The sequence below is a fragment of the Engystomops pustulosus genome, chromosome 2 (genome assembly GCF_040894005.1).
Source record: "Engystomops pustulosus chromosome 2, aEngPut4.maternal, whole genome shotgun sequence".
In the NCBI taxonomy this organism is placed as follows: Eukaryota; Metazoa; Chordata; class Amphibia; order Anura; family Leptodactylidae; genus Engystomops; species Engystomops pustulosus.
In genome coordinates, this window is record NC_092412.1 from 3,673,962 (window position 1) to 3,701,466 (window position 27,505).

Consider the following 27,505-nt stretch of genomic DNA (forward strand, 5'->3'; position numbering starts at 1 on the left):
TGTATTATCTATATATAATATATACAGCCCCCTGTATTATCTATATATAATATATACAGACCCCTGTATTATCTATAAATAATATATACAGCCCCCTGTATTATCTATATATAATATATACAGCCCCCTGTATTATCTATATATAATATATACATCCCCCTAAATTATCTATATATAATATATACATCCTCCTGTATTATCTATATATAATATATACATCCCCCTGTATTATCTATATATAATATACACATCCCCATGTATTATCTATATATAATATATACATCCTGTGTATTATCTATATATAATATATACAGCCCCCTGCATTTTCTATATATAATATATACAGCCCCCTGTTTTATCTATATATAATATATACATCCCCCCTGTATTATCAATATATAATATATACAGCCCCCTGTATTATCTATATATAATATATACAGCCCCCTGTATTATCTATATATAATATATACAGCCCCCTGTATTATCTATATATAATATATACATCCCCTGTATTATCTATATATAATATATACATCCCCTGTATTATCTATATATAATATATACAGCCCCCTGTATTATCTATATATAATATATACAGCCCCCTGTATTATCTATATATAATATATACATCCTCCTGTATTATCTATATATAATATATACAGCCCCCTGTATTATCTATATATAATATATACACCCCCTGTATTATCTATATATAATATATACATCCCCCTGTATTATCTATATATAATATATACAGCCCCCTGTATTATCTATATATAATATATACAGCCCCCTGTATTATCTATATATATATAATATATACAGCCCCCTGTATTATCTATATATATAATATATACTGCCCCCTGTATTATCTATATATAATATATACAGCCCCTGTATTATCTATATATAATATACACAGCCCCCTGTATTATCTATATATAATATATACATCCCCTGTATTATCTATATATAATATATACCTCCCCCTGTATTATCTATATATAATATATACAGCCCCCTGTATTATCTATATATAATATATACAGCCCCCCTGTATTATCTATATATAATATATACAGCCCCCTGTATTATCTATATATAATATATACAGCCCCCTGTATTATCTATATATAATATATACATCCCCTGTATTATCTATATATAATATATACATCCCCTGTATTATCTATATATAATATATACAGCCCCCTGTATTATCTATATATAATATATACAGCCCCCCTGTATTATGTATATATAATATATACAGCCCCCTGTATTATCTATATATAATATATACAGCCCCCTGTGTTATCTATATATAATATATACACCCCCTGTATTATCTATATATAATATATACATCCTCCTGTATTATCTATATATAATATATACAGCCCCCTGTATTATCTATATATAATATATACATCCCCTGTATTATCTATATATAATATATACATCCCCTGTATTATCTATATATAATATATACAGCCCCCTGTATTATCTATATATAATATATACAGCCCCCTGAATTATCTATATATAATATACACAGCCCCCTGTATTATCTATATATAATATACACATCCCCCTGTATTATCTATATATAATATATACATCCCCTGTATTATCTATATATAATATATACATCCTCCTGTATTATCTATATATAATATATACAGCCCCCCCTAATGTAAAGATATGTAAATAAATACATGTAAATCTACAGACCCCTATGGTATAATATATTATGTACAGCACTGGACACCACTATGTCAGACATGGACCATTCCGTCGCCCCCCTCCACTGTAATGGTAGGACCCCTGGGCTCCACAGTCACGTGCTTCTACTTTCCTTGATCCCAGACATAGTACATGGGCGGAGCCTTGGTGGTCACATGACCGTGACATCATCAAGATGCTTCTGTAGTATGAAAGCTCGGTGCGACCGTGAGGTGAGGAGCGCTATTAACCCGTGTGGTGCTGGAGGGGGAGCGCAGCGGGCGGGGTGGTGCTGCTGCGGCTCCGGGGGATGCGGAGGGGGATAGCGCGGGTCACTGCACTGCAGCAGTATACACCGGGTGACATCACTGCAGCAGTATACACCGGGTGACATCACCGCATTGCAGTGTACAGCCCGTGACGTCATTAGCCTCCCTCCCTCTACACGTCCACATGGTCTAGTCTGGGGAGGGGCTGTACGTGGTATCCAATCAAATTGCTGCTCTCATTCTCTAGTCTTTTGGCGACTAATGGGAGCTGGTCTCTGATTGGCTGTGACTGGTAATGATTGGTGATTGGTTATGGAAAGGTTGTGATTAGTCGCTAGGAGACGCTTTATCTGCTCAAGAATCAGTGATGTGTAATGTGTGTATATATATGTGTGTCAGGATGGGGTCACACAACGTGTATACGGGGTGCACTCTGTGTATATGGGGCTGGTGTCAGGTATATACGGGGTGCACTCTGTGTATATGGGGAGGGTGTCAGGTATATACGGGGTGCACTCTGTGTATATGGGGCTGGTGTCAGGTATATACGGGGTGCACTCTGTGTGTATGGGGCTGGTGTCAGGTATATACGGGGTGCACTCTGTGTATATGGGGCTGGTGTCAGGTATATACGGGGTGCACTCTGTGTATATGGGGAGGGTGTCAGGTATATACGGGGTGCACTCTGTGTATATGGGGCTGGTGTCAGGTATATACGGGGTGCACTCTGTGTATATGGGGAGGGTGTCAGGTATATACGGGGTGTACTCTGTGTATATGGGGCTGGTGTCGGGTATATACGGGGTGCACTCTGTGTATATGGGGCTGGTGTCAGGTATATACGGGGTGCACTCTGTGTATATTGGGCTGGTGTCAGGTATATACGGGGTGCACTCTGTGTATATGGGGAGGGTGTCAGGTATATATGGGGTGCACTCTGTGTATATGGGGCTGGTGTCGGGTATATACGGGGTGCACTCTGTGTATATGGGGCTGGTGTCAGGTATATACGGGGTGCACTCTGTGTATATTGGGCTGGTGTCAGGTATATACGGGGTGCACTCTGTGTATGGGGCTGGTGTCAGGTATATACGGGGTGCACTCTGTGTATATGGGGCTGGTGTCGGGTATATACGGGGTGCACTCTGTGTATATGGGGCTGGTGTCAGGTATATACGGGGTGCACTCTGTGTATATGGGGTGTCAGGTATATACGGGGTGCACTCTGTGTATATGGGGCTGGTGTCAGGTATATACGGGGTGCACTCTGTGTATATGGGGTGTCAGGTATATACGGGGTGCACTCTGTGTATATGGGGCTGGTGTCAGGTATATACGGGGTGCACTCTATGTATATGGGGCTGGTGTCAGGTATATACGGGGTGCACTCTGTGTATATGGGGCTGGTGTCAGGTATATACGGGGTGCACTCTGTGTATATGGGGCTGGTGTCAGGTATATACGGGGTGCACTCTGTGTATATGGGGTGTCAGGTATATACGGGGTGCACTCTGTGTATATGGGGCTGGTGTCAGGTATATACGGGGTGCACTCTGTGTATATGGGGCTGGTGTCAGGTATATACGGGGTGCAGTCTGTGTATATGGGGAGGGTGTCAGGTATATACTGGGTGCACTCTGTGTATATGGGGCTGGTGTCAGGTATATACGGGGTGCACTCTGTGTATATGGGGCTGGTGTCAGGTATATACGGGGTGTACTCTGTGTATATGGGGCTGGTGTCAGGTATATACGGGGTGCACTCTGTGTATATGGGGCTGGTGTCAGGTATATACGGGGTGCACTCTGTGTATATGGGGCTGGTGTCAGGTATATACGGGGTGCACTCTGTGTATATGGGGCTGGTGTCAGGTATATACGGGGTGCACTCTGTGTATATGGGGCTGGTGTCAGGTATATACGGGGTGCACTCTGTGTATATGGGGAGGGTGTCAGGTATATACGGGGTGCACTCTGTGTATATGGGGCTGGTGTCAGGTATATACGGGGTGCACTCTGTGTATATGGGGCTGGTGTCGGGTATATACGGGGTGCACTCTGTGTATATGGGGCTGGTGTCAGGTATATACGGGGTGCACTCTGTGTATATGGGGAGGGTGTCAGGTATATACGGGGTGCACTCTGTGTATATGGGGCTGGTGTCAGGTATATACTGGGTGCACTCTGTGTATATGGGGCTGGTGTCAGGTATATACGGGGTGCACTCTGTGTATATGGGGCTGGTGTCAGGTATATACGGGGTGCACTCTGTGTATATTGGGTGTCAGGTATATACTGGGTGCACTCTGTGTATATGGGGCTGGTGTCAGGTATATACGGGGTGCACTCTGTGTATATGGGGCTGGTGTCAGGTATATACGGGGTGCACTCTGTGTATACGGGGCTGGTGTCGGGTATATACTGGGTGCACTCTGTGTATATGGGGCTGGTGTCAGGTATATACGGGGTGCACTCTGTGTATATGGGGCTGGTGTCAGGTATATATGGGGTGCACTCTGTGTATATGGGGTGTCAGGTATATATGGGGTGCACTCTGTGTATATGGGGCTGGTGTCGGGTATATACGGGGTGCACTCTGTGTATATGGGGCTGGTGTCAGGTATATACGGGGTGCACTCTGTGTATATGGGGAGGGTGTCAGGTATATACGGGGTGCACTCTGTGTATATGGGGCTGGTGTCAGGTATATACTGGGTGCACTCTGTGTATATGGGGCTGGTGTCAGGTATATACGGGGTGCACTCTGTGTATATGGGGCTGGTGTCGGGTATATACGGGGTGCACTCTGTGTATATTGGGTGTCAGGTATATACTGGGTGCACTCTGTGTATATGGGGCTGGTGTCAGGTATATACGGGGTGCACTCTGTGTATATGGGGCTGGTGTCGGGTATATGCGGGGTGCACTCTGTGTATATGGGGTGTCAGGTATATACGGGGTGCACTCTGTGTATATGGGGCTGGTGTCAGGTATATACGGGGTGCAGTCTGTGTATATGGGGCTGGTGTCGGGTATATACGGGGTGCACTCTGTGTATATGGGGCTGGTGTCAGGTATATACGGGGTGCACTCTGTGTATATGGGGCTGGTGTCAGGTATATACGGGGTGCACTCTGTGTATATGGGGCTGGTGTCAGGTATATACGGGGTGCACTCTGTGTATATGGGGCTGGTGTCAGGTATATACGGGGTGCACTCTGTGTGTATGGGGCTGGTGTCAGGTATATACGGGGTGCACTCTATGTATATGGGGCTGGTGTCAGGTATATACGGGGTGCACTCTGTGTATATGGGGCTGGTGTCAGGTATATACGGGGTGCACTCTGTGTATATGGGGCTGGTGTCAGGTATATACGGGGTGCAGTCTGTGTATATGGGGCTGGTGTCAGGTATATACGGGGTGCACTCTGTGTGTATGGGGCTGGTGTCAGGTATATACGGGGTGCACTCTATGTATATGGGGCTGGTGTCAGGTATATACGGGGTGCACTCTGTGTATATGGGGCTGGTGTCAGGTATATACGGGGTGCACTCTGTGTATATGGGGCTGGTGTCAGGTATATACGGGGTGCACTCTGTGTATATGGGGCTGGTGTCAGGTATATACGGGGTGCACTCTGTGTATATGGGGCTGGTGTCAGGTATATACGGGGTGCACTCTGTGTATATGGGGCTGGTGTCAGGTATATACGGGGTGCACTCTGTGTATATGGGGCTGGTGTCAGGTATATACGGGGTGCACTCTGTGTATATGGGGAGGGTGTCAGGTATATACTGGGTGCACTCAGTGTATATGGGGCTGGTGTCAGGTATATACGGGGTGCACTCTGTGTATATTGGGTGTCAGGTATATACTGGGTGCACTCTGTGTATATGGGGAGGGTGTCAGGTATATACTGGGTGCACTCTGTGTATATGGGGCTGGTGTCAGGTATATACGGGGTGCACTCTGTGTATATGGGGCTGGTGTCAGGTATATACGGGGTGCACTCTGTGTATATGGGGCTGGTGTCAGGTATATACGGGGTGCACTCTGTGTATATGGGGCTGGTGTCAGGTATATACGGGGTGCACTCTGTGTATATGGGGCTGGTGTCGGGTATATACGGGGTGCACTCTGTGTATATGGGGAGGGTGTCAGGTATATATGGGGTGCACTCTGTGTATATGGGGCTGGTGTCAGGTATATACGGGGTGCACTCTGTGTATATGGGGCTGGTGTCAGGTATATACGGGGTGTACTCTGTGTATATGGGGCTGGTGTCAGGTATATACGGGGTGCACTCTGTGTATATGGGGCTGGTGTCAGGTATATACGGGGTGCACTCTGTGTATATGGGGCTGGTGTCAGGTATATACGGGGTGCACTCTGTGTATATGGGGCTGGTGTCAGGTATATACGGGGTGTACTCTGTGTATATGGGGCTGGTGTCAGGTATATACGGGGTGCACTCTGTGTATATGGGGCTGGTGTCAGGTATATACGGGGTGCACTCTGTGTATATGGGGCTGGTGTCAGGTATATACGGGGTGCACTCTGTGTATATGGGGCTGGTGTCAGGTATATACGGGGTGTACTCTGTGTATATGGGGCTGGTGTCAGGTATATACGGGGTGCACTCTGTGTATATGGGGCTGGTGTCAGGTATATACGGGGTGCACTCTGTGTATATGGGGCTGGTGTCGGGTATATACGGGGTGCACTCTGTGTATATGGGGCTGGTGTCAGGTATGTACGGGGTGTACTCTGTGTATATGGGGCTGGTGTCAGGTATATACGGGGTGCACTCTGTGTATATGGGGCTGGTGTCAGGTATATACGGGGTGCACTCTGTGTATATGGGGCTGGTGTCGGGTATATACGGGGTGCACTCTGTGTATATGGGGTGTCAGGTATATACGGGGTGCACTCTGTGTATATGGGGCTGGTGTCAGGTATATACGGGGTGCACTCTGTGTATATGGGGCTGGTGTCAGGTATATACGGGGTGCACTCTGTGTATATGGGGCTGGTGTCAGGTATATACGGGGTGCACTCTGTGTATATGGGGCTGGTGTCGGGTATATACGAGGTGCACTCTGTGTATATGGGGCTGGTGTCAGGTATATACGGGGTGCACTCTGTGTATATGGGGCTGGTGTCGGGTATATACGGGGTGCACTCTGTGTATATGGGGCTGGTGTCAGGTATATACGGGGTGCACTCTGTGTATATGGGGCTGGTGTCAGGTATATATGGGGTGCACTCTGTGTATATGGGGCAGGTGTCAGGTATATACGGGGTGCACTCTGTGTATATGGGGCTGGTGTCAGGTATATACGGGGTGCACTCTGTGTATATGGGGCTGGTGTCGGGTATATACGGGGTGCACTCTGTGTATATGGGGCTGGTGTCGGGTATATGCGGGGTGCACTCTGTGTATATGGGGCTGGTGTCAGGTATATACGGGGTGCACTCTGTGTATATGGGGTGTCAGGTATATACGGGGTGCACTCTGTGTATATGGGGCTGGTGTCGGGTATATGCGGGGTGCACTCTGTGTATATGGGGCTGGTGTCAGGTATATACGGGGTGCACTCTGTGTATATGGGGCTGGTGTCAGGTATATACGGGGTGCACTCTGTGTATATGGGGCTGGTGTCAGGTATATACTGGGTGCACTCTGTGTATATGGGGCTGGTGTCAGGTATATATGGGGTGCACTCTGTGTATATGGGGCTGGTGTCAGGTATATATGGGGTGCACTCTGTGTATATGGGGCAGGTGTCAGGGCTTCAGAGCTTGCTCTCTGATCCCCTGTGTCACTCCTGGGCCCCGGAGCTTGCTCTCTGATCCCCTGTGCCGCTCCTGGGCCCCGGAGCTTGCTCTCTGATCCCCCGTGTTGCTCCTGGGCCCCGGAGCTTGCTCTCTGATCCCCTGTGCCGCTCCTGGGCCCCGGAGCTTGCTCTCTGATCCCCTGTGTTGCTCCTGGGCCCCGGAGCTTGCTCTCTGATCCCCCTGTGTCGCTCCTGGGCCCCGGAGCTTGCTCTCTGATCCCCTGTGTCGCTCCTGGGCCCCGGAGCTTGCTCTCTGATCCCCTGTGCCGCTCCTGGGCCCCGGAGCTTGCTCTCTGATCCCCCGTGTTGCTCCTGGGCCCCGGAGCTTGCTCTCTGATCCCCTGTGTTGCTCCTGGGCCCCGGAGCTTGCTCTCTGATCCCCTGTGTTGCTCCTGGGCCCCGGAGCTTGCTCTCTGATCACCTGTGTCGCTCCTGGGCCCCGGAGCTTGCTCTCTGATCCCCTGTGTTGCTCCTGGGCCCCGGAGCTTGCTCTCTGATCCCCTGTGTTGCTCCTGGGCCCCGGAGCTTGCTCTCTGATCACCTGTGTCGCTCGTCCACCCCGGAGCTTGCTCTCTGATCCGTCGTGTCGCTCCTGGGCCCCGGAGCTTGCTCTCTGATCCCCCGTGTTGCTTCTGGGCCCCGGAGCTTGCTCTCTGATCCCCTGTGTCGCTCCTGGGCCCCGGAGCTTGCTCTCTGATCCCCCTGTGTTGCTCCTGGGCCCTGGAGCTTGCTCTCTGATCCCCCTGTGTTGCTCCTGGGCCCTGGAGCTTGCTCTCTGATCCCCCTGTGTTGCTCCTGGGCCCCGGAGCTTGCTCTCTGATCCACTGTGTCGCTCCTGGGCCCCGGAGCTTGCTCTCTGATCCCCCTGTGTTGCTCCTGGGCCCCGGAGCTTGCTCTCTGATCCACTGTGTCGCTCCTGGGCCCCGGAGCTTGCTCTCTGATCCCCTGTGTTGCTCCTGGGCCCCGGAGCTTGCTCTCTGATCACCTGTGTCGCTCCTGGGCCCCGGAGCTTGCTCTCTGATCCCCCTGTGTTGCTCCTGGGCCCCGGAGCTTGCTCTCTGATCCCCCGTGTTGCTCCTGGGCCCCGGAGCTTGCTCTCTGATCCCCCGTGTTGCTCCTGGGCCCCGGAGCTTGCTCTCTGATCCCCCTGTGTCGCTCCTGGGCCCCGGAGCTTGCTCTCTGATCACCTGTGTCGCTCGTCCACCCCGGAGCTTGCTCTCTGATCCGTCGTGTCGCTCCTGGGCCCCGGAGCTTGCTCTCTGATCCCCCTGTGTCGCTCCTGGGCCCCGGAGCTTGCTCTCTGATCCCCCTGTGTTGCTCCTGGGCCCCGGAGCTTGCTCTCTGATCCACTGTGTCGCTCCTGGGCCCCGGAGCTTGCTCTCTGATCCCCTGTGTTGCTCCTGGGCCCCGGAGCTTGCTCTCTGATCACCTGTGTCGCTCCTGGGCCCCGGAGCTTGCTCTCTGATCCCCCTGTGTCGCTCCTGGGCCCCGGAGCTTGCTCTCTGATCCCCCTGTGTTGCTCCTGGGCCCCGGAGCTTGCTCTCTGATCCCCCGTGTTGCTCCTGGGCCCCGGAGCTTGCTCTCTGATCCCCCGTGTTGCTCCTGGGCCCCGGAGCTTGCTCTCTGATCCCCCTGTGTCGCTCCTGGGCCCCGGAGCTTGCTCTCTGATCACCTGTGTCGCTCGTCCACCCCGGAGCTTGCTCTCTGATCCGTCGTGTCGCTCCTGGGCCCCGGAGCTTGCTCTCTGATCCCCCTGTGTCGCTCCTGGGCCCCGGAGCTTGCTCTCTGATCCCCCTGTGTCGCTCCTGGGCCCCGGAGCTTGCTCTCTGATCCCCCTGTGTTGCTCCTGGGCCCCGGAGCTTGCTCTCTGATCCCCCTGTGTTGCTTCTGGGCCCCGGAACTTGCTCTCTGATCCCCTGTGTTGCTCCTGGGCCCCGGAGCTTGCTCTCTGATCCCCCTGTGTCGCTCCTGGGCCCCGGAGCTTGCTCTCTGATCCCCTGTGTCGCTCCTGGGCCCCGGAGCTTGCTCTCTGATCCCCCTGTGTTGCTCCTGGGCCCCGGAGCTTGCTCTCTGATCCCCCGTGTTGCTCCTGGGCCCCGGAGCTTGCTCTCTGATCCCCCGTGTTGCTCCTGGGCCCCGGAGCTTGCTCTCTGATCCCCCTGTGTCGCTCCTGGGCCCCGGAGCTTGCTCTCTGATCACCTGTGTCGCTCGTCCACCCCGGAGCTTGCTCTCTGATCCGTCGTGTCGCTCCTGGGCCCCGGAGCTTGCTCTCTGATCCCCCTGTGTCGCTCCTGGGCCCCGGAGCTTGCTCTCTGATCCCCCTGTGTCGCTCCTGGGCCCCGGAGCTTGCTCTCTGATCCCCCTGTGTTGCTCCTGGGCCCCGGAGCTTGCTCTCTGATCCCCCTGTGTTGCTTCTGGGCCCCGGAACTTGCTCTCTGATCCCCTGTGTTGCTCCTGGGCCCCGGAGCTTGCTCTCTGATCCCCCTGTGTCGCTCCTGGGCCCCGGAGCTTGCTCTCTGATCCCCTGTGTCGCTCCTGGGCCCCGGAGCTTGCTCTCTGATCCCCTGTGCCGCTCCTGGGCCCCGGAGCTTGCTCTCTGATCCCCCGTGTTGCTCCTGGGCCCCGGAGCTTGCTCTCTGATCCCCTGTGTTGCTCCTGGGCCCCGGAGCTTGCTCTCTGATCCCCCTGTGTCGCTCCTGGGCCCCGGAGCTTGCTCTCTGATCACCTGTGTCGCTCGTCCACCCCGGAGCTTGCTCTCTGATCCGTCGTGTCGCTCCTGGGCCCCGGAGCTTGCTCTCTGATCCCCCTGTGTCGCTCCTGGGCCCCGGAGCTTGCTCTCTGATCCCCCGTGTTGCTCCTGGGCCCCGGAGCTTGCTCTCTGATCCCCCTGTGTTGCTCCTGGGCCCCGGAGCTTGCTCTCTGATCCCCCGTGTTGCTCCTGGGCCCCGGAGCTTGCTCTCTGATCCCCCGTGTTGCTCCTGGGCCCCGGAGCTTGCTCTCTGATCCCCCGTGTTGCTCCTGGGCCCCGGAGCTTGCTCTCTGATCCCCCGTGTTGCTCCTGGGCCCCGGAGCTTGCTCTCTGATCCCCTGTGCCGCTCCTTGGCCCCGGAGCTTGCTCTCTGATCCGTCGTGTCGCTCGTCCACCCCGGAGCTTGCTCTCTGATCCCCCGTGTTGCTCCTGGGCCCCAGAGCTTGCTCTCTAACCCCCTGTGTTGCTCCTGGGCCCCAGAGCTTGCTCTCTAATCCTGTTCCTTCCTCTCCTCAGGGTCTCCGGTTGCTGGAACTGCCCCTGGTTTCCCGGCCTGTGACAGGGTGATACCATCAGGATGCAGGCGGAGGGGAGTGCATTTTGTTGCCCGCACTGTGGGAAGAGTTTTGGTCATCGCTCCACCCTGACACGACACCGGAGCCTGTGTAAGGGCAGCGGGTCCCCGGAGAGGTCTGGTGCTGCACCTCCCAGCCCCCCACCACCTCACACGTGCAGCATCTGCAGGGAGAGATGTGAGAGCGCCAGCGAGCTGCGGAGGCACATGAGGAGCCACGGGGAGGAGGAGCGCTTCATGTGCTGCCAGTGCGGCCTCACCTTCTCCAGTAACATCTCATTGGTCCGGCACCAGAGGACGCACAGCGCCGAGCGACCCTTCACCTGCTCACACTGCAACAAGAGCTTCAAGAGCAAAGCTACCCTGCACCGCCACCAGAGGGTGCACTCCGAGGAGCAGGCGTACCAGTGCGACGTGTGCACCAAGGGCTTCTCCCAGAAGAGTAGTCTCATCATCCACCTGAGGACACACGCCGGGGAGCACCCGTACAGCTGCACCCACTGCGAGCGCCGCTTCTGCTCCAAGTCTGACCTGATCGAGCACGAGCAAAGTCACCGGGAGGAGGAGGAGCCTGATGAAGGTACCAACCAATGACATCCTAGCATAATCCGGCGGAACCAAGCGCAATTACCCATCAGCCAAACAATGAGGCACAAGTGAAACTTCTGTCAAATTATCGATGCCCCAGTTACCATGGAAAAAAATGGAAATGTCCCCTAAAGGTGCTTCATGACCTCATGTGGGACATATAAAGTAAAACCACTTATATAGACACAAAATAATAATATCTGGTCATTCTAGATCCTTCTTTAATGTGAAATCTCACCTGTTCATCCCCAAAGTCCGGCAAATCTGACTCTTCTCATCCCATTTTCACATAAGATGAGTCAGATTTGGTGGTTGCAGGGGGACTGTCAGGTCCGAAGCCTCTATATTCAGTTTTATAGCACCTGGAAACACGCCTTATGTGTCATATTAAAGATAAGAAGCTCATCTTTCAGGTCACATAAGGCTTATGGTTCTGTGAGATACAGAGCTGATCCTACAAGCAGCTAAAGAATAGGCAGGAACTGGATCCTTCATCTGCAACTTGCATTTCCAGCCTCGTCTGTATCTCTGGTTCTGTGGCTCATTAAGTCATACGTCTGATGTGTTCTGAAAGATGAGAGCCTCATCTTTAATATGACACCAGCAGCTTGTTTCTAGGTGCTTTCGAACAGAAGATATGGGGTTGAGGGGACACTCCCCCTGCAACCACTAAACCTGACTCATCTCATGTTAAAATGAGTCATCTTTGTGGAAGATTTTTTTATGTGTAGATGAAGAAGTGGGGTAAAACCTGGGGACAGGTTCTCTTAAGTTTTAGCACCCCAAAAAAAAAAAAAGTTATGGTCCTTAAACCGAAACGTACGAAGATACATTAAAACACCTTGTTAATTGCAGCCTTTTTAGGCCTGGTCATTAACCCTTTACCGACATGTGACGTAATAGTACGTCACATTTTGGGTCCCGGTGCATGGAGAGGGCTGGCGGGCCGAGCCCTCTCCATAGCCGGTAAGTCTTTGCTGCATATTGCAGCAAAGGCTTACCAGTAACACCCGCGATCGGTGCTGGCACCAATTGCGGGTGTTTTACCTCTGATCGCCGCCGGCAAAGGTGCATGCGCCGCCATCTTTCCGTGGATCGTCGCTCCCCGTCGCCATGGTAACTTCGGGTGTCACGAAGACCCAAAGCTACTTCGGGTTCACCCATTCATTACCATGTGCTGTCAGCACATGGTAATGTATGAGTGGTAAATTCCCCATATACTGCCCCATATACTGTAGTATGGCAGTATATGATAGGATCGATCAGACAACCTAGGGTTAAAGTACCCTAGGGAGTCTGAAAAATAGTAAAAATAAAAAAAAAGTTAAAATAAAAAAATTATAATAAAAAAACCTAAAAATTCAAATCCCCCCCCTTTCCCTAGAACTGACATAAATATAAATAAACAGTAAAAATCATAAACACATTAGGTATCGCCGCGTCCGAAAATGCCTGATCTATCAAAATATGATAACGTTTTTTCACTGCGTTTAACCCCGTAATGGAAAATAGCGTCCAAAGTCGAAAATGGGACTTTTTTGCCATTTAAATTTTTTTTTAAATTCTATAAAAAGTGATCAAAAGGTCGAACAGTCCTAAAAATGATAACATTGTAACCGTCATCAAAATCCGCAAAAAACGACACCACCCACAGCTCAGTACACCAAAGTATGAAAAAGTTATTAGCCCCAGAAGATGGCAAATTCCCCAAAAAAATTTTTGTACAGGAGGTTTTCATTTTTGTAAATGTATGAAAACATTATAAAACCTGTATAAATGTGTTATCCACGTGATCGCACCGACCCAAAGAATAAAGCAGATGCGTCATGTGGGGCGCTCAGTGAGAGACGTAATATCCAAGCCCACAAGAAGGCGGCACAAATGCGTTTTTTTTACCAATTTCACTGCATTTGGAATTTTTTTCCCGGTACATGGCATGAAATATTAAATACCACCATTTTGAAGTGTAATTTGTTACGCAGAAAATAAGCCGTCACACAGCTCTGTACATGGAAAAATAAAAAAGTTACAGATTTTTGAATGTGGGGAGTGAAAAATGAAAACGCAAAATCGAAAAAGGGCCGCGGCGGGAAGGGGTTAAGGGGTTAACTAATTTTCTAGCAAATCAGAGAGAACGCAGAAGCCCCTGTGCCACAATCATCACAGCAAATACCCGGGTTACCCGAGGTCACGGGCTCCCGTATCCCTGGTCAGGTGATGCCAGACGACCAGTCAGATTTCATCCACCGTTTTCACAGATTTTTCTAATCATTTTATATTTACTTGTATGTTATTTGCTGTATTTTTACAGGGTCCGATTCCATGGAGGAGGAAGATGATGAAGATTTTATCAAGCTGAAGATCATGGACATTTCTTCTGATGACACGGGAGATGTCGCCACCTCCAGCAGTGATGACGATGAAGATGAGGACCATGAGCAGAGGGGGACAGAGCAGCCGGAAGATCCCACCATAATGCCTGACGTGAAGGAGGAGAAGGACATCAACAGGATCATAGGTAATGGGAACATGCTGGCCGTATACCTGCCCTACACACATCACTTATCAGTATCTGATCTATAGACCTGATCACTTATCAGTATCTGATCTATAGACCTGATCACTTATCAGCCTCCTCCTATCAGTATCTGATCTATAGACCTGATCACTTATCAGCCTCATCCTATCAGTGTCTGATCTATAGTCCTGATCACTTATCAGCCTCCTCCTATCAGTATCTGATCTATAGACCTGATCACTTATCAGCCTCATCCTATCAGTATCTGATCTATAGTCCTGATCACTTATCAGCCTCATCCTATCAGTGTCTGATCTATAGTCCTGATCACTTATCAGCCTCCTCCTATCAGTATCTGATCTATAGTCCTGATCACTTATCAGCCTCATCCTATCAGTATCTGATCTATAGACCTGATCACTCATCAGCCTCATCCTATCAGTATCTGATCTATAGTCCTGATCACTTATCAGCCTCCTCCTATCAGTATCTGATCTATAGTCCTGATCACTTATCAGCCTCCTCCTATCAGTATCTGATCTCTAGACCTGATCACTTATCAGCCTCCTCCTATCAGTATCTGATCTATAGACCTGATCACTTATCAGCCTCATCCTATCAGTATCTGATCTATAGACCTGATCACTTATCAGCCTCCTCCTATCAGTATCTGATCTATAGTCCTGATCACTTATCAGCCTCATCCTATCAGTGTCTGATCTATAGTCCTGATCACTTATCAGCCTCCTCCTATCAGTATCTGATCTATAGACCTGATCACTTATCAGCCTCATCCTATCAGTATCTGATCTATAGTCCTGATCACTTATCAGCCTCATCCTATCAGTGTCTGATCTATAGTCCTGATCACTTATCAGCCTCCTCCTATCAGTATCTGATCTATAGTCCTGATCACTTATCAGCCTCATCCTATCAGTATCTGATCTATAGACCTGATCACTCATCAGCCTCATCCTATCAGTATCTGATCTATAGTCCTGATCACTTATCAGCCTCCTCCTATCAGTATCTGATCTATAGTCCTGATCACTTATCAGCCTCCTCCTATCAGTATGTGATCTATAGACCTGATCACTTATCAGCCTCATCCTATCAGTATCTGATCTATAGTCCTGATCACTTATCAGCCTCATCCTATCAGTATCTGATCTATAGACCTGATCACTTATCAGCCTCCTCCTATCAGTATCTGATCTCTAGACCTGATCACTTATCAGCCTCCTCCTATCAGTATCTGATCTATAGACCTGATCACTTATCAGCCTCCTCCTATCAGTATCTGATCTATAGACCTGATCACTTATCAGCCTCATCCTATCAGTATCTGATCTCTAGACCTGATCACTTATCAGCCTCCTCCTATCAGTATCTGATCTCTAGACCTGATCACTTATCAGCCTCCTCCTATCAGTATCTGATCTCTAGACCTGATCACTTATCAGCCTCCTCCTATCAGTATCTGATCTCTAGACCTGATCACTTATCAGCCTCATCCTATCAGTATCTGATCTATAGTCCTGATCACTTATCAGCCTCATCCTATCAGTATCTGATCTCTAGACCTGATCACTTATCAGCCTCCTCCTATCAGTATCTGATCTCTAGACCTGATCACTTATCAGCCTCCTCCTATCAGTATCTGATCTATAGACCTGATCACTTATCAGCCTCCTCCTATCAGTATCTGATCTATAGACCTGATCACTTATCAGCCTCCTCCTATCAGTATCTGATCTATAGTCCTGATCACTTATCAGCCTCATCCTATCAGTGTCTGATCTATAGTCCTGATCACTTATCAGCCTCCTCCTATCAGTATCTGATCTATAGACCTGATCACTTATCAGCCTCATCCTATCAGTATCTGATCTATAGTCCTGATCACTTATCAGCCTCATCCTATCAGTGTCTGATCTATAGTCCTGATCACTTATCAGCCTCCTCCTATCAGTATCTGATCTATAGTCCTGATCACTTATCAGCCTCATCCTATCAGTATCTGATCTATAGACCTGATCACTCATCAGCCTCATCCTATCAGTATCTGATCTATAGTCCTGATCACTTATCAGCCTCCTCCTATCAGTATCTGATCTATAGTCCTGATCACTTATCAGCCTCCTCCTATCAGTATCTGATCTCTAGACCTGATCACTTATCAGCCTCCTCCTATCAGTATCTGATCTATAGACCTGATCACTTATCAGCCTCATCCTATCAGTATCTGATCTATAGACCTGATCACTTATCAGCCTCATCCTATCAGTATCTGATCTATAGACCTGATCACTTATCAGCCTCATCCTATCAGTATCTGATCTATAGTCCTGATCACTTATCAGCCTCATCCTATCAGTATCTGATCTATAGACCTGATCACTTATCAGCCTCATCCTATCAGTATCTGATCTATAGACCTGATCACTTATCAGCCTCCTCCTATCAGTATCTGATCTATAGACCTGATCACTTATCAGCCTCATCCTATCAGTATCTGATCTATAGTCCTGATCACTTATCAGCCTCATCCTATCAGTATCTGATCTATAGTCCTGATCACTTATCAGCCTCATCCTATCAGTATCTGATCTATAGTCCTGATCACTTATCAGCCTCATCCTATCAGTATCTGATCTATAGTCCTGATCACTTATCAGCCTCATCCTATCAGTATCTGATCTATAGTCCTGATCACTTATCAGCCTCCTCCTATCAGTATCTGATCTATAGTCCTGATCACTTATCAGCCTCATCCTATCAGTATCTGATCTATAGACCTGATCACTTATCAGCCTCATCCTATCAGTATCTGATCTATAGACCTGATCACTTATCAGCCTCCTCCTATCAGTATCTGATCTATAGACCTGATCACTTATCAGCCTCATCCTATCAGTATCTGATCTATAGACCTGATCACTTATCAGCCTCATCCTATCAGTATCTGATCTATAGACCTGATCACTTATCAGCCTCCTCCTATCAGTATCTGATCTATAGTCCTGATCACTTATCAGCCTCATCCTATCAGTATCTGATCTATAGTCCTGATCACTTATCAGCCTCATCCTATCAGTATCTGATCTATAGTCCTGATCACTTATCAGCCTCATCCTATCAGTATCTGATCTATAGTCCTGATCACTTATCAGCCTCATCCTATCAGTATCTGATCTATAGTCCTGATCACTTATCAGCCTCATCCTATCAGTATCTGATCTATAGTCCTGATCACTTATCAGCCTCATCCTATCAGTATCTGATCTATAGTCCTGATCACTTATCAGCCTCATCCTATCAGTATCTGATCTATAGTCCTGATCACTTATCAGCCTCATCCTATCAGTATCTGATCTATAGTCCTGATCACTTATCAGCCTCATCCTATCAGTATCTGATCTATAGTCCTGATCACTTATCAGCCTCATCCTATCAGTATCTGATCTATAGTCCTGATCACTTATCAGTCTCATCCTATCAGTATCTGATCTATAGTCCTGATCACTTATCAGCCTCCTCCTATCAGTATCTGATCTATAGTCCTGATCACTTATCATCCTCATCCTATCAGTATCTGATCTATAGTCCTGATCACTTATCAGCCTCATCCTATCAGTATCTGATCTATAGACCTGATCACTTATCAGCCTCATCCTATCAGTATCTGATCTATAGACCTGATCACTTATCAGCCTCCTCCTATCAGTATCTGATCTATAGACCTGATCACTTATCAGCCTCATCCTATCAGTATCTGATCTATAGTCCTGATCACTTATCAGCCTCATCCTATCAGTATCTGATCTATAGTCCTGATCACTTATCAGCCTCCTCCTATCAGTATCTGATCTATAGTCCTGATCACTTATCAGCCTCCTCCTATCAGTATCTGATCTATAGACCTGATCACTTATCAGCCTCATCCTATCAGTATCTGATCTATAGTCCTGATCACTTATCAGCCTCCTCCTATCAGTATCTGATCTATAGTCCTGATCACTTATCAGCCTCCTCCTATCAGTATCTGATCTATAGTCCTGATCACTTATCAGCCTCCTCCTATCAGTATCTGATCTATAGTCCTGATCACTTATCAGCCTCCTCCTATCAGTATCTGATCTATAGTCCTGATCACTTATCAGCCTCCTCCTATCAGTATCTGATCTATAGACCTGATCACTTATCAGCCTCCTCCTATCAGTATCTGATCTATAGTCCTGATCACTTATCAGCCTCCTCCTATCAGTATCTGATCTATAGACCTGATCACTTATCAGCCTCATCCTATCAGTATCTGATCTATAGTCCTGATCACTTATCAGCCTCCTCCTATCAGTATCTGATCTATAGTCCTGATCACTTATCAGCCTCCTCCTATCAGTATCTGATCTATAGTCCTGATCACTTATCAGCCTCCTCCTATCAGTATCTGATCTATAGTCCTGATCACTTATCAGCCTCCTCCTATCAGTATCTGATCTATAGACCTGATCACTTATCAGCCTCCTCCTATCAGTATCTGATCTATAGTCCTGATCACTTATCAGCCTCATCCTATCAGTATCTGATCTATAGACCTGATCACTTATCAGCCTCCTCCTATCAGTATCTGATCTATAGTCCTGATCACTTATCAGCCTCATCCTATCAGTATCTGATCTATAGACCTGATCACTTATCAGCCTCATCCTATCAGTATCTGATCTATAGACCTGATCACTTATCAGCCTCATCCTATCAGTATCTGATCTATAGTCCTGATCACTTATCAGCCTCATCCTATCAGTGTCTGATCTATAGTCCTGATCACTTATCAGCCTCATCCTATCAGTGTCTGATCTATAGACCTGATCACTTATCAGCCTCATCCTATCAGTATCTGATCTATAGACCTGATCACTTATCAGCCTCATCCTATCAGTATCTGATCTATAGTCCTGATCACTTATCAGCCTCATCCTATCAGTATCTGATCTATAGACCTGATCACTTATCAGCCTCCTCCTATCAGTATCTGATCTATAGTCCTGATCACTTATCAGCCTCATCCTATCAGTATCTGATCTATAGTCCTGATCACTTATCTGCCTCATCCTATCAGTATCTGATCTATAGTCCTGATCACTTATCAGCCTCATCCTATCAGTATCTGATCTATAGTCCTGATCACTTATCAGCCTCATCCTATCAGTATCTGATCTATAGACCTGATCACTTATCAGCCTCCTCCTATCAGTATCTGATCTATAGTCCTGATCACTTATCAGCCTCCTCCTATCAGTATCTGATCTATAGTCCTGATCACTTATCAGCCTCCTCCTATCAGTATCTGATCTATAGTCCTGATCACTTATCAGCCTCCTCCTATCAGTGTCTGATCTATAGTCCTGATCACTTATCAGCCTCCTCCTATCAGTATCTGATCTATAGACCTGATCACTTATCAGCCTCCTCCTATCAGTATCTGATCTATAGTCCTGATCACTTATCAGCCTCCTCCTATCAGTATCTGATCTATAGTCCTGATCACTTATCAGCCTCATCCTATCAGTATCTGATCTATAGTCCTGATCACTTATCAGCCTCATCCTATCAGTATCTGATCTATAGTCCTGATCACTTATCAGCCTCCTCCTATCAGTATCTGATCTATAGTCCTGATCACTTATCAGCCTCATCCTATCAGTATCTGATCTATAGTCCTGATCACTTATCAGCCTCATCCTATCAGTATCTGATCTATAGTCCTGATCACTTATCAGCCTCATCCTATCAGTATCTGATCTATAGTCCTGATCACTTATCAGCCTCCTCCTATCAGTATCTGATCTATAGACCTGATCACTTATCAGCCTCCTCCTATCAGTATCTGATCTATAGACCTGATCACTTATCAGCCTCATCCTATCAGTATGTGATCTATAGACCTGATCACTTATCAGCCTCATCCTATCAGTATCTGATCTATAGACCTGATCACTTATCAGCCTCATCCTATCAGTATCTGATCTATAGTCCTGATCACTTATCAGCCTCATCCTATCAGTATCTGATCTATAGTCCTGATCACTTATCAGCCTCATCCTATCAGTATCTGATCTATAGACCTGATCACTTATCAGCCTCCTCCTATCAGTATCTGATCTATAGTCCTGATCACTTATCAGCCTCCTCCTATCAGTATCTGATCTATAGTCCTGATCACTTATCAGCCTCATCCTATCAGTATCTGATCTATAGTCCTGATCACTTATCAGCCTCATCCTATCAGTATCTGATCTATAGACCTGATCACTTATCAGCCTCCTCCTATCAGTATCTGATCTATAGTCCTGATCACTTATCAGCCTCATCCTATCAGTATCTGATCTATAGACCTGATCACTTATCAGCCTCATCCTATCAGTATCTGATCTATAGTCCTGATCACTTATCAGCCTCCTCCTATCAGTATCTGATCTATAGTCCTGATCACTTATCAGCCTCATCCTATCAGTATCTGATCTATAGTCCTGATCACTTATCAGCCTCATCCTATCAGTATCTGATCTATAGTCCTGATCACTTATCAGCCTCCTCCTATCAGTATCTGATCTATAGTCCTGATCACTTATCAGCCTCATCCTATCAGTATCTGATCTATAGACCTGATCACTTATCAGCCTCATCCTATCAGTATCTGATCTATAGACCTGATCACTTATCAGCCTCATCCTATCAGTATCTGATCTATAGACCTGATCACTTATCAGCCTCATCCTATCAGTATCTGATCTATAGACCTGATCACTTATCAGCCTCCTCCTATCAGTATCTGATCTATAGTCCTGATCACTTATCAGCCTCATCCTATCAGTATGTGATCTATAGTCCTGATCACTTATCAGCCTCATCCTATCAGTTAGTATATAGTGACCTCCTTGCCTTGTGTCCTGTGTATCCAGTAGAGGATGCTGAGGCGGAGGGTCACGCTGGAGATTGGGGGATGAAGCGGTCGGGGAGTGACCCCGCGCTCTCTGAGAAAAGCCGTCAGTGGATCGAGCAGCAGATTGTCTCTGGGTCTGTGCACGGAAAACTTCTGGTGGAGGATGGAAGCGGCACGGGTTATGGTAAGAGGAAGGGTCATGAGGCATGTGCGGGGGGTTGGGGAGGTGTCGGGTGTCTTTAGTGGGGCGTCGCATGTATCAGGCTGTGGGGTGGAGCATTGTTGCCTTGCGTTACATGATGGGTATTACATTTATTGGCAGTCACATACGATCTTGGTGCTTTGGTGGTTTTTACGGAGCTCTGGAGCCTCTGGCGGTTACAGATTGTAGCCAATGATTGCGACATCTGCTGATACAATGTATCCGGCTATTCTGTAACATCTGCTGATACAATGTATGCGGCTTTTCTGTAACATCTGCTGATACAATGTATGCGGCTATTCTGTAACACCTGCTGATACAATGTATCCGGCTATTCTGTAACATCTGCTGATACAATGTATCCGGCTATTCTGTAACATCTGCTGATACAATGTATGCGGCTATTCTGTAACATCTGCTGATACAATGTATCCGGCTATTCTACACGAGAACCGTATCCCTCACATTGCAGCTCTCAGTGTTTGGGCCTCTGTACGGGTCGTGCTCAGATTTGTTCAGGATGGTCCAGATCTCAAGGTTCTTGCTAACTTAAATTTGTCAGCTAAACTATTCGCCCCCCATGTTTCTGCAGCTACAGCGGCTTCATCAGGGGCTCCGGGCTATTGGCAGCGCTGTTTGTTTGTTTGGTGCTTTGTAGTTTCCACTTCTCCCTGAACCCCATATCCAATACACAGCAAATGGTGGCCGGTTCAGGCCTCCTACCCAGAATTGTGTCCCTCTGTGATATCCCGTGCTCCGGAGGTAACAGGACAGGATATCACAGAGTGACTGCTGATGTAACGGTGATTGCAGCTCTAGATGTGACTGGAGTGATGACTTTGTGCTCTTTTCCTTGCAGAGAGGTCTCCACCTGCACCAAGTCATGTAAAACCAGAAGCCGATGCCTCCCCCTCCGACCCCGCAGCCCCCGATGCTAAGATGTCCGGAGCGGCTAAGGCTGGGAGCAGGGGCCGCAGTAAGGACGGAGGAATCATCTGCGCCGAGTGCGGTAAGACCTTCAAGACGTCACTGCAGCTTGTGGTGCACCAGAGGATGCACAGCGCCGGCCGCCCCTTCCCCTGCATCGAGTGCGGCAAGAGCTTCAGCTACCGCTCCACCCTGTCCCGTCACCAGAGGTCTCGCTGCCGGAGTCTGGGCCTGAAGAAGCCCCCCAGCGTCAGCCAGGCCCTCACTGACACCTCGGAGCTGGCCCAGAAATGTGGCATCTGCACCCAGAAGTTCCAGCACCTGAGCGAGCTGAAGAGGCACCTGGCAAGTCACATGGGCGACGGCCGCTACACCTGCCAGGACTGCGGCCGCAACTTCAACTGCAACTACTTCCTAGTGCGCCACCAGAGGACGCACACCGGGGAGCAGCCCTTCAAGTGCAAGCTCTGCTGGCGAGGCTTCTCCCAGAGGGCCAGCCTGGTCATCCACATCAGGACGCACACCGGAGAGCGCCCATACACCTGCTTCGTCTGCGGCCGAGCCTTCTACTCCCGCTCTGCTATGATACGACATCAGCGCAGCCGCCATGACATCATGAAGAACTGGAGAGGTGAGTGCTGGGTAAGAGACCACCATCCAGCCGTGACCCCCCTATACCTGCCCATCCAGCTTCCCCTAGTGGTGGCAGGAGGCGGAGCTGTGAGGTGCCTCCCCCTAGTGGTGTCAGGAGGCGGAGCTGTGAGGTGCCTCCCCCTAGTGGTGTCAGGAGGCGGAGCTGTGAGGTGCTTCCCCTAGTGGTGTCAGGAGGCGGAGCTGTGAGGTGCCTCCCCCTAGTGGTGTCAGGAGGCGGAGCTGTGAGGTGCCTCCCCCTAGTGGTGTCAGGAGGCGGAGCTGTGAGGTGCCACCCCCTAGTGGTGTCAGGAGGCGGAGCTGTGAGGTGCCACCCCCTAGTGGTGTCAGGAGGCGGAGCTGTGAGGTGCCTCCCCCTAGTGGTGGCAGGAGGCGGAGCTGTGAGGTGCCTCCCCCTAGTGGTGGCAGGAGGCGGAGCTGTGAGGTGCCTCCCCCTAGTGGTGGCAGGAGGCGGAGCTGTGAGGTGCCTCCCCCTAGTGGTGGCAGGAGGCGGAGCTGTGAGGTGCCTCCCCCTAGTGGTGGCAGGAGGCGGAGCTGTGAGGTTCCTCCCCCTAGTTGTGGCAGGAGGCGGAGCTGTGAGGTGCCTCCCCCTAGTGGTGGCAGGAGGCGGAGCTGTGAGGTACCTCCCCCTAGTGGTGGCAGGAGGCGGAGCTGTGAGGTGCCTCCCCCTAGTGGTGGCAGGAGGCGGAGCTGTGAGGTGCCTCCCCCTAGTGGTGGCAGGAGGCGGAGCTGTGAGGTGCCACCCCCTAGTGGTGGCAGGAGGCGGAGCTGTGAGGTGCCTCCCCCTAGTGGTGGCAGGAGGCGGAGCTGTGAGGTGCCCCCCCCCCTAGTGGTGGCAGGAGGCGGAGCTGTGAGGTGCCTCCCCCCCCTAGTGGTGGCAGGAGGCGGAGCTGTGAGGTGCCTCCCCCTAGTGGTGGCAGGAGGCGGAGCTGTGAGGTGCCTCCCCCTAGTGGTGGCAGGAGGCGGAGCTGTGAGGTGCCTCCCCCTAGTGGTGGCAGGAGGTGGAGCTGTGAGGTGCCTCCCCCTAGTGGTGGCAGGAGGCGGAGCTGTGAGGTGCTGGGGGGGGGTGGTGGTAAGTTTAGGGAGGGGTCGGCCCGGTTTGGTTGTGTACTAATGTTGGGCCCGGTTCTTCCTGTATTGCAGGTGAGAAGAGGGTGAAGCCGGTGAGTAGTCACGCTCCTGCTGTGCAGAACGCTGCGGACTCCTCTAGGACCCCCCTGTCCCCGGAGCGGACCCCCAGTGCCCCTCCCCCTGCAGGGGGTCCTGATACCACAGAGGACATGAATGGCGGCCCCCATGAGGAGGACCTCCCGGCCCGCATCTTCCTGGCCCAGCACCACGACCTCCTCTCTACCATGAGGGTCCGGGAGGTCCCGTCCGGCCTGGCGCTGGGGTCCCGACCCGTCTACAAGTGCGGCATCTGCCAGGAGAGCTGCCAGGACCCCGGGGAGATGAAGCGGCACCTGAAGGGGCACAGCGGGGAGCAGCGCTACCTGTGCCGGCAGTGCGGCCGCTCCTTCACCAGTAACTTCTACCTGGTGCGGCACCAGCGCACTCACACAGGGGAACGACCCTTCAGCTGTGCGCAGTGCCACAAGAGCTTCAAGTGCAGCTCCGTCCTGCTGCGGCACCAGCGCATCCACTCCCCGGAGCAGCCGTACCAGTGCGAGGTCTGCGCCAAGGGCTTCTCCCAGAAGAGTAGTCTCATCATCCACCTGCGCACCCACACCGGCGAGCGCCCCTTCAGCTGCTGGATCTGTGCCCGAAGCTTCTGCTCCAGGTCCGCTCTCATCCGACACGAACAGAACCACCTGCCCCAGGAACAAGGTGACTATGAGCCCTGGTGTGCTGGGGGGGGCGGGTGTACTACAAGATTCCTAGTGATCAGTGTTACTCCTGGTGTCCTAGTGGGGCAGTTATAGTACAAGATTCCTAGTGATCAGTGTTACTCCTGGTGTCCTAGTGGGGCAGTTATAGAACAAGATTCCTAGTGACCTATATTATCCCTGGTGTCCTAGTGGGGTAGTTATAGTACAAGATTCCTAGTGACCTATATTATCCCTGGTGTCCTAGTGGGGTAGTTATAGTACAAGATTCCTAGTGACCTATATTATCCCTGGTGGTCTATTGTGATAACACGTGATTTCCCTGGTGGTCCAGTGGGATTTTTGCAGGGCATTTCCTGGGATTGGATATACTCAGTCTTAATTTCTTTTCAGCTGAATGTGATAAAATCTCCCGGAGAAGCGACCAGCACGATAAGGCGACACAATCTGTCAAGCAGGAGCCCAGTGACCCCGAGCGGGAGGAGCCTCAGCCCCAGAGTGGGAGGAGCTCTGGCCCGGAGAAGCCGCACAGAGATGAGAAGGACGTGAGGAAGGAAGGTGCGGAGAAGGACGGGTGCAGCATCTGCCCGGACTGTGGGAAGTTGTTCCGCTCGCAGATCCTCCTGAGCGCTCACCAGAAGCTGCACGCGTCCTGCTACGCCTGCGCCCAGTGCGGCAAGAGCTTCGGTCACCGCTCCTCCATGCTCCGGCACCGCAACCTGCACTGCAGCAAGCAGCCGGGGATCATCTTCCCGGAGCCGGTCATCTCCGCGCCCCCCGGGCAGCAGCAGCACAAGTGCGGCATCTGTCACCTCAACTTCTCCTGCTCCAAGGACCTGAGGCGGCACCTGAGGAGCCACAAGGGGGACGGGACCTTCATGTGCCGCGAGTGCGGTCAGACCTTCACCTGCAACTTCTCGCTGGTCCGGCACCAGAGGACGCACAGCGGTGAGCGGCCGTACACCTGCCTCCAGTGCAACAAGAGCTTCAAGTGCAGCTCGGTGCTCCTGCGGCACCAGCGCATCCACACCGGGGAGCAGCCGTACCAGTGCGACGTGTGCCTGCGCTGCTTCTCCCAGAAGCCCAGCCTCATCAATCACCTGCGCACCCACACCGGGGAGCGCCCCTTCAGCTGCCAGGTGTGCGGCCGCAGCTTCTGCTCCAGGTCTGCCCGCATGAGACACGAGCAGGGACACCACCAGGACCCTCAGAGCAACGAGCCCCCCGCCCCTGGTGGGCTGGGGGCAGGGGAGGCCGCCCCGCTGTGACCCCATCATCAGCCCAAGACTCGTTTTAGTATTAATTGAACTTTATTTAAAAAGACTTTTTTTTTTTTTTTTGGTAAAAAATTGTTGTGGCAAATAAATGACCAGAAAGTTTAGATTGTGTCATCACCGGGGGGGTCGCCACCTGCGGACCCCCATATCCCCCCCCCGTTATATAGCATTGCACCATGACCATGTGTTTCCTATATCTCTGTCCTCTAGTCACAACCAGATCTACTTTCTCCTGCCTAGAAACCTAATAAAAGATGAAGATGTTCTGGGGATTGTGACCCTAAGATGTGCTGAGGTTTTACAAGAGCAGAGGTCAGCTATTGGGGCGTGACCCTACCAGGTGGTGAGGTCGTAGGTCAGCTAAGAGTCCAGAAGAGTTGTCATTGCCCCGGCTCCTTTGTTTTGCAGTATAGTTTGCCCCCCGCCCTCCCCCATGTATCCGGAGGTTGTGTTCCATAAACATGTAGGAAGGGAGTGCGCAGCATGGAGAGGTGCTAGAATAGTGTCTGAGGGGGTGCACAGCGGTCACATTGGTAATAGGTGATCTGCTACTTTTGGGAATTTATTTTAAAAATGGTTAAATACAGCTGCCATGGAATGGAGGGTGTGCCAGGGGGGATGGATGACGTCTGGCGGGACCATAGAGATTTCCCCGTACTACCTGTCCTGGAACATAGTGATGGAGAAGATAATGCTGCTGCCGAAACTGACGCGGAGGAAAGTAAATGGAAAGAGACAGGAGCAGACAAATAGTTGGATAGAAAAAGGAGAAGAGAGGGTGTGGGTGGATGGATGACATCTGGCAGTGACCAGGGAGGCTTCCCCATAATACCTGTCCTGGAACATGGTGATGGAGGAGATAATGCTGCCGCCATGACTGACGAGGAAAGTAGATGAATGGAAAGAGAAAGACCGGAGAAGTGAGAGTAGACTGATAAAGATGAAAGGTCAGGGTGGATGGATGACATCTGGCGGTGACCAGGGAGGCTTCCCCATAATACCTGTCCTGGAACATGGTGATGGAGGAGATAATGCTGCCGCCATGACTGACGAGGAAAGTAGATGAATGGAAAGAGAAAGACCGGAGAAGTGAGAGTAGACTGATAAAGATGAAAGGTCAGGGTGGATGGATGACATCTGGCGGTGACCAGGCAGGCTTCCCCATAATACCTGTCCTGGAACATGGTGATGGAGGAGATAATGCTGCTGCCAAGACCGACGAGGAGGAGAGTAGATGGATGGAGACAGGAGAATGATAAATGGATATAAACCGGAGAAGTGAGAGTAGACTGATAAAGATGAAAGGTCAGGGTGGATGGACGACATCTGGCGGGACCATAGAGGCTTCCAAGTAATACCTGTCTTGGAACATAGTGATGGAGGAGATAATTCTGCTGCTGATACTGACAGAGA

At 50.0% G+C, this 27,505-nt stretch overlaps 1 protein-coding gene across 4 annotated transcripts; it reads left to right on the forward strand.

The window, feature by feature from the left end:
* The first annotated feature begins 1,876 nt into the window (after positions 1–1,876).
* On the forward strand, positions 1,877–26,196 carry LOC140117143 (uncharacterized). Of its 4 annotated transcripts, none has more exons than XM_072133601.1 (7): positions 1,877–1,961; positions 11,100–11,737; positions 14,057–14,263; positions 21,229–21,393; positions 22,271–22,969; positions 24,133–24,816; positions 25,209–26,196. In XM_072133601.1, the coding sequence occupies exons 2-7, from the start codon at positions 11,161–11,163 to the stop codon at positions 26,081–26,083; spliced, it is 3,207 nt and encodes a 1,068-aa protein (XP_071989702.1). In that variant the 5' UTR covers positions 1,877–1,961; positions 11,100–11,160; the 3' UTR covers positions 26,084–26,196. The 4 variants fall into 4 exon arrangements, with proteins under 4 accessions (XP_071989702.1, XP_071989706.1, XP_071989704.1 ...); XM_072133603.1 differs by lacking the exon at positions 1,877–1,961 and adding an exon at positions 2,065–2,289; XM_072133602.1 differs by lacking the exon at positions 1,877–1,961 and adding an exon at positions 2,303–2,373.
* The last annotated feature ends 1,309 nt before the right edge of the window (positions 26,197–27,505 follow it).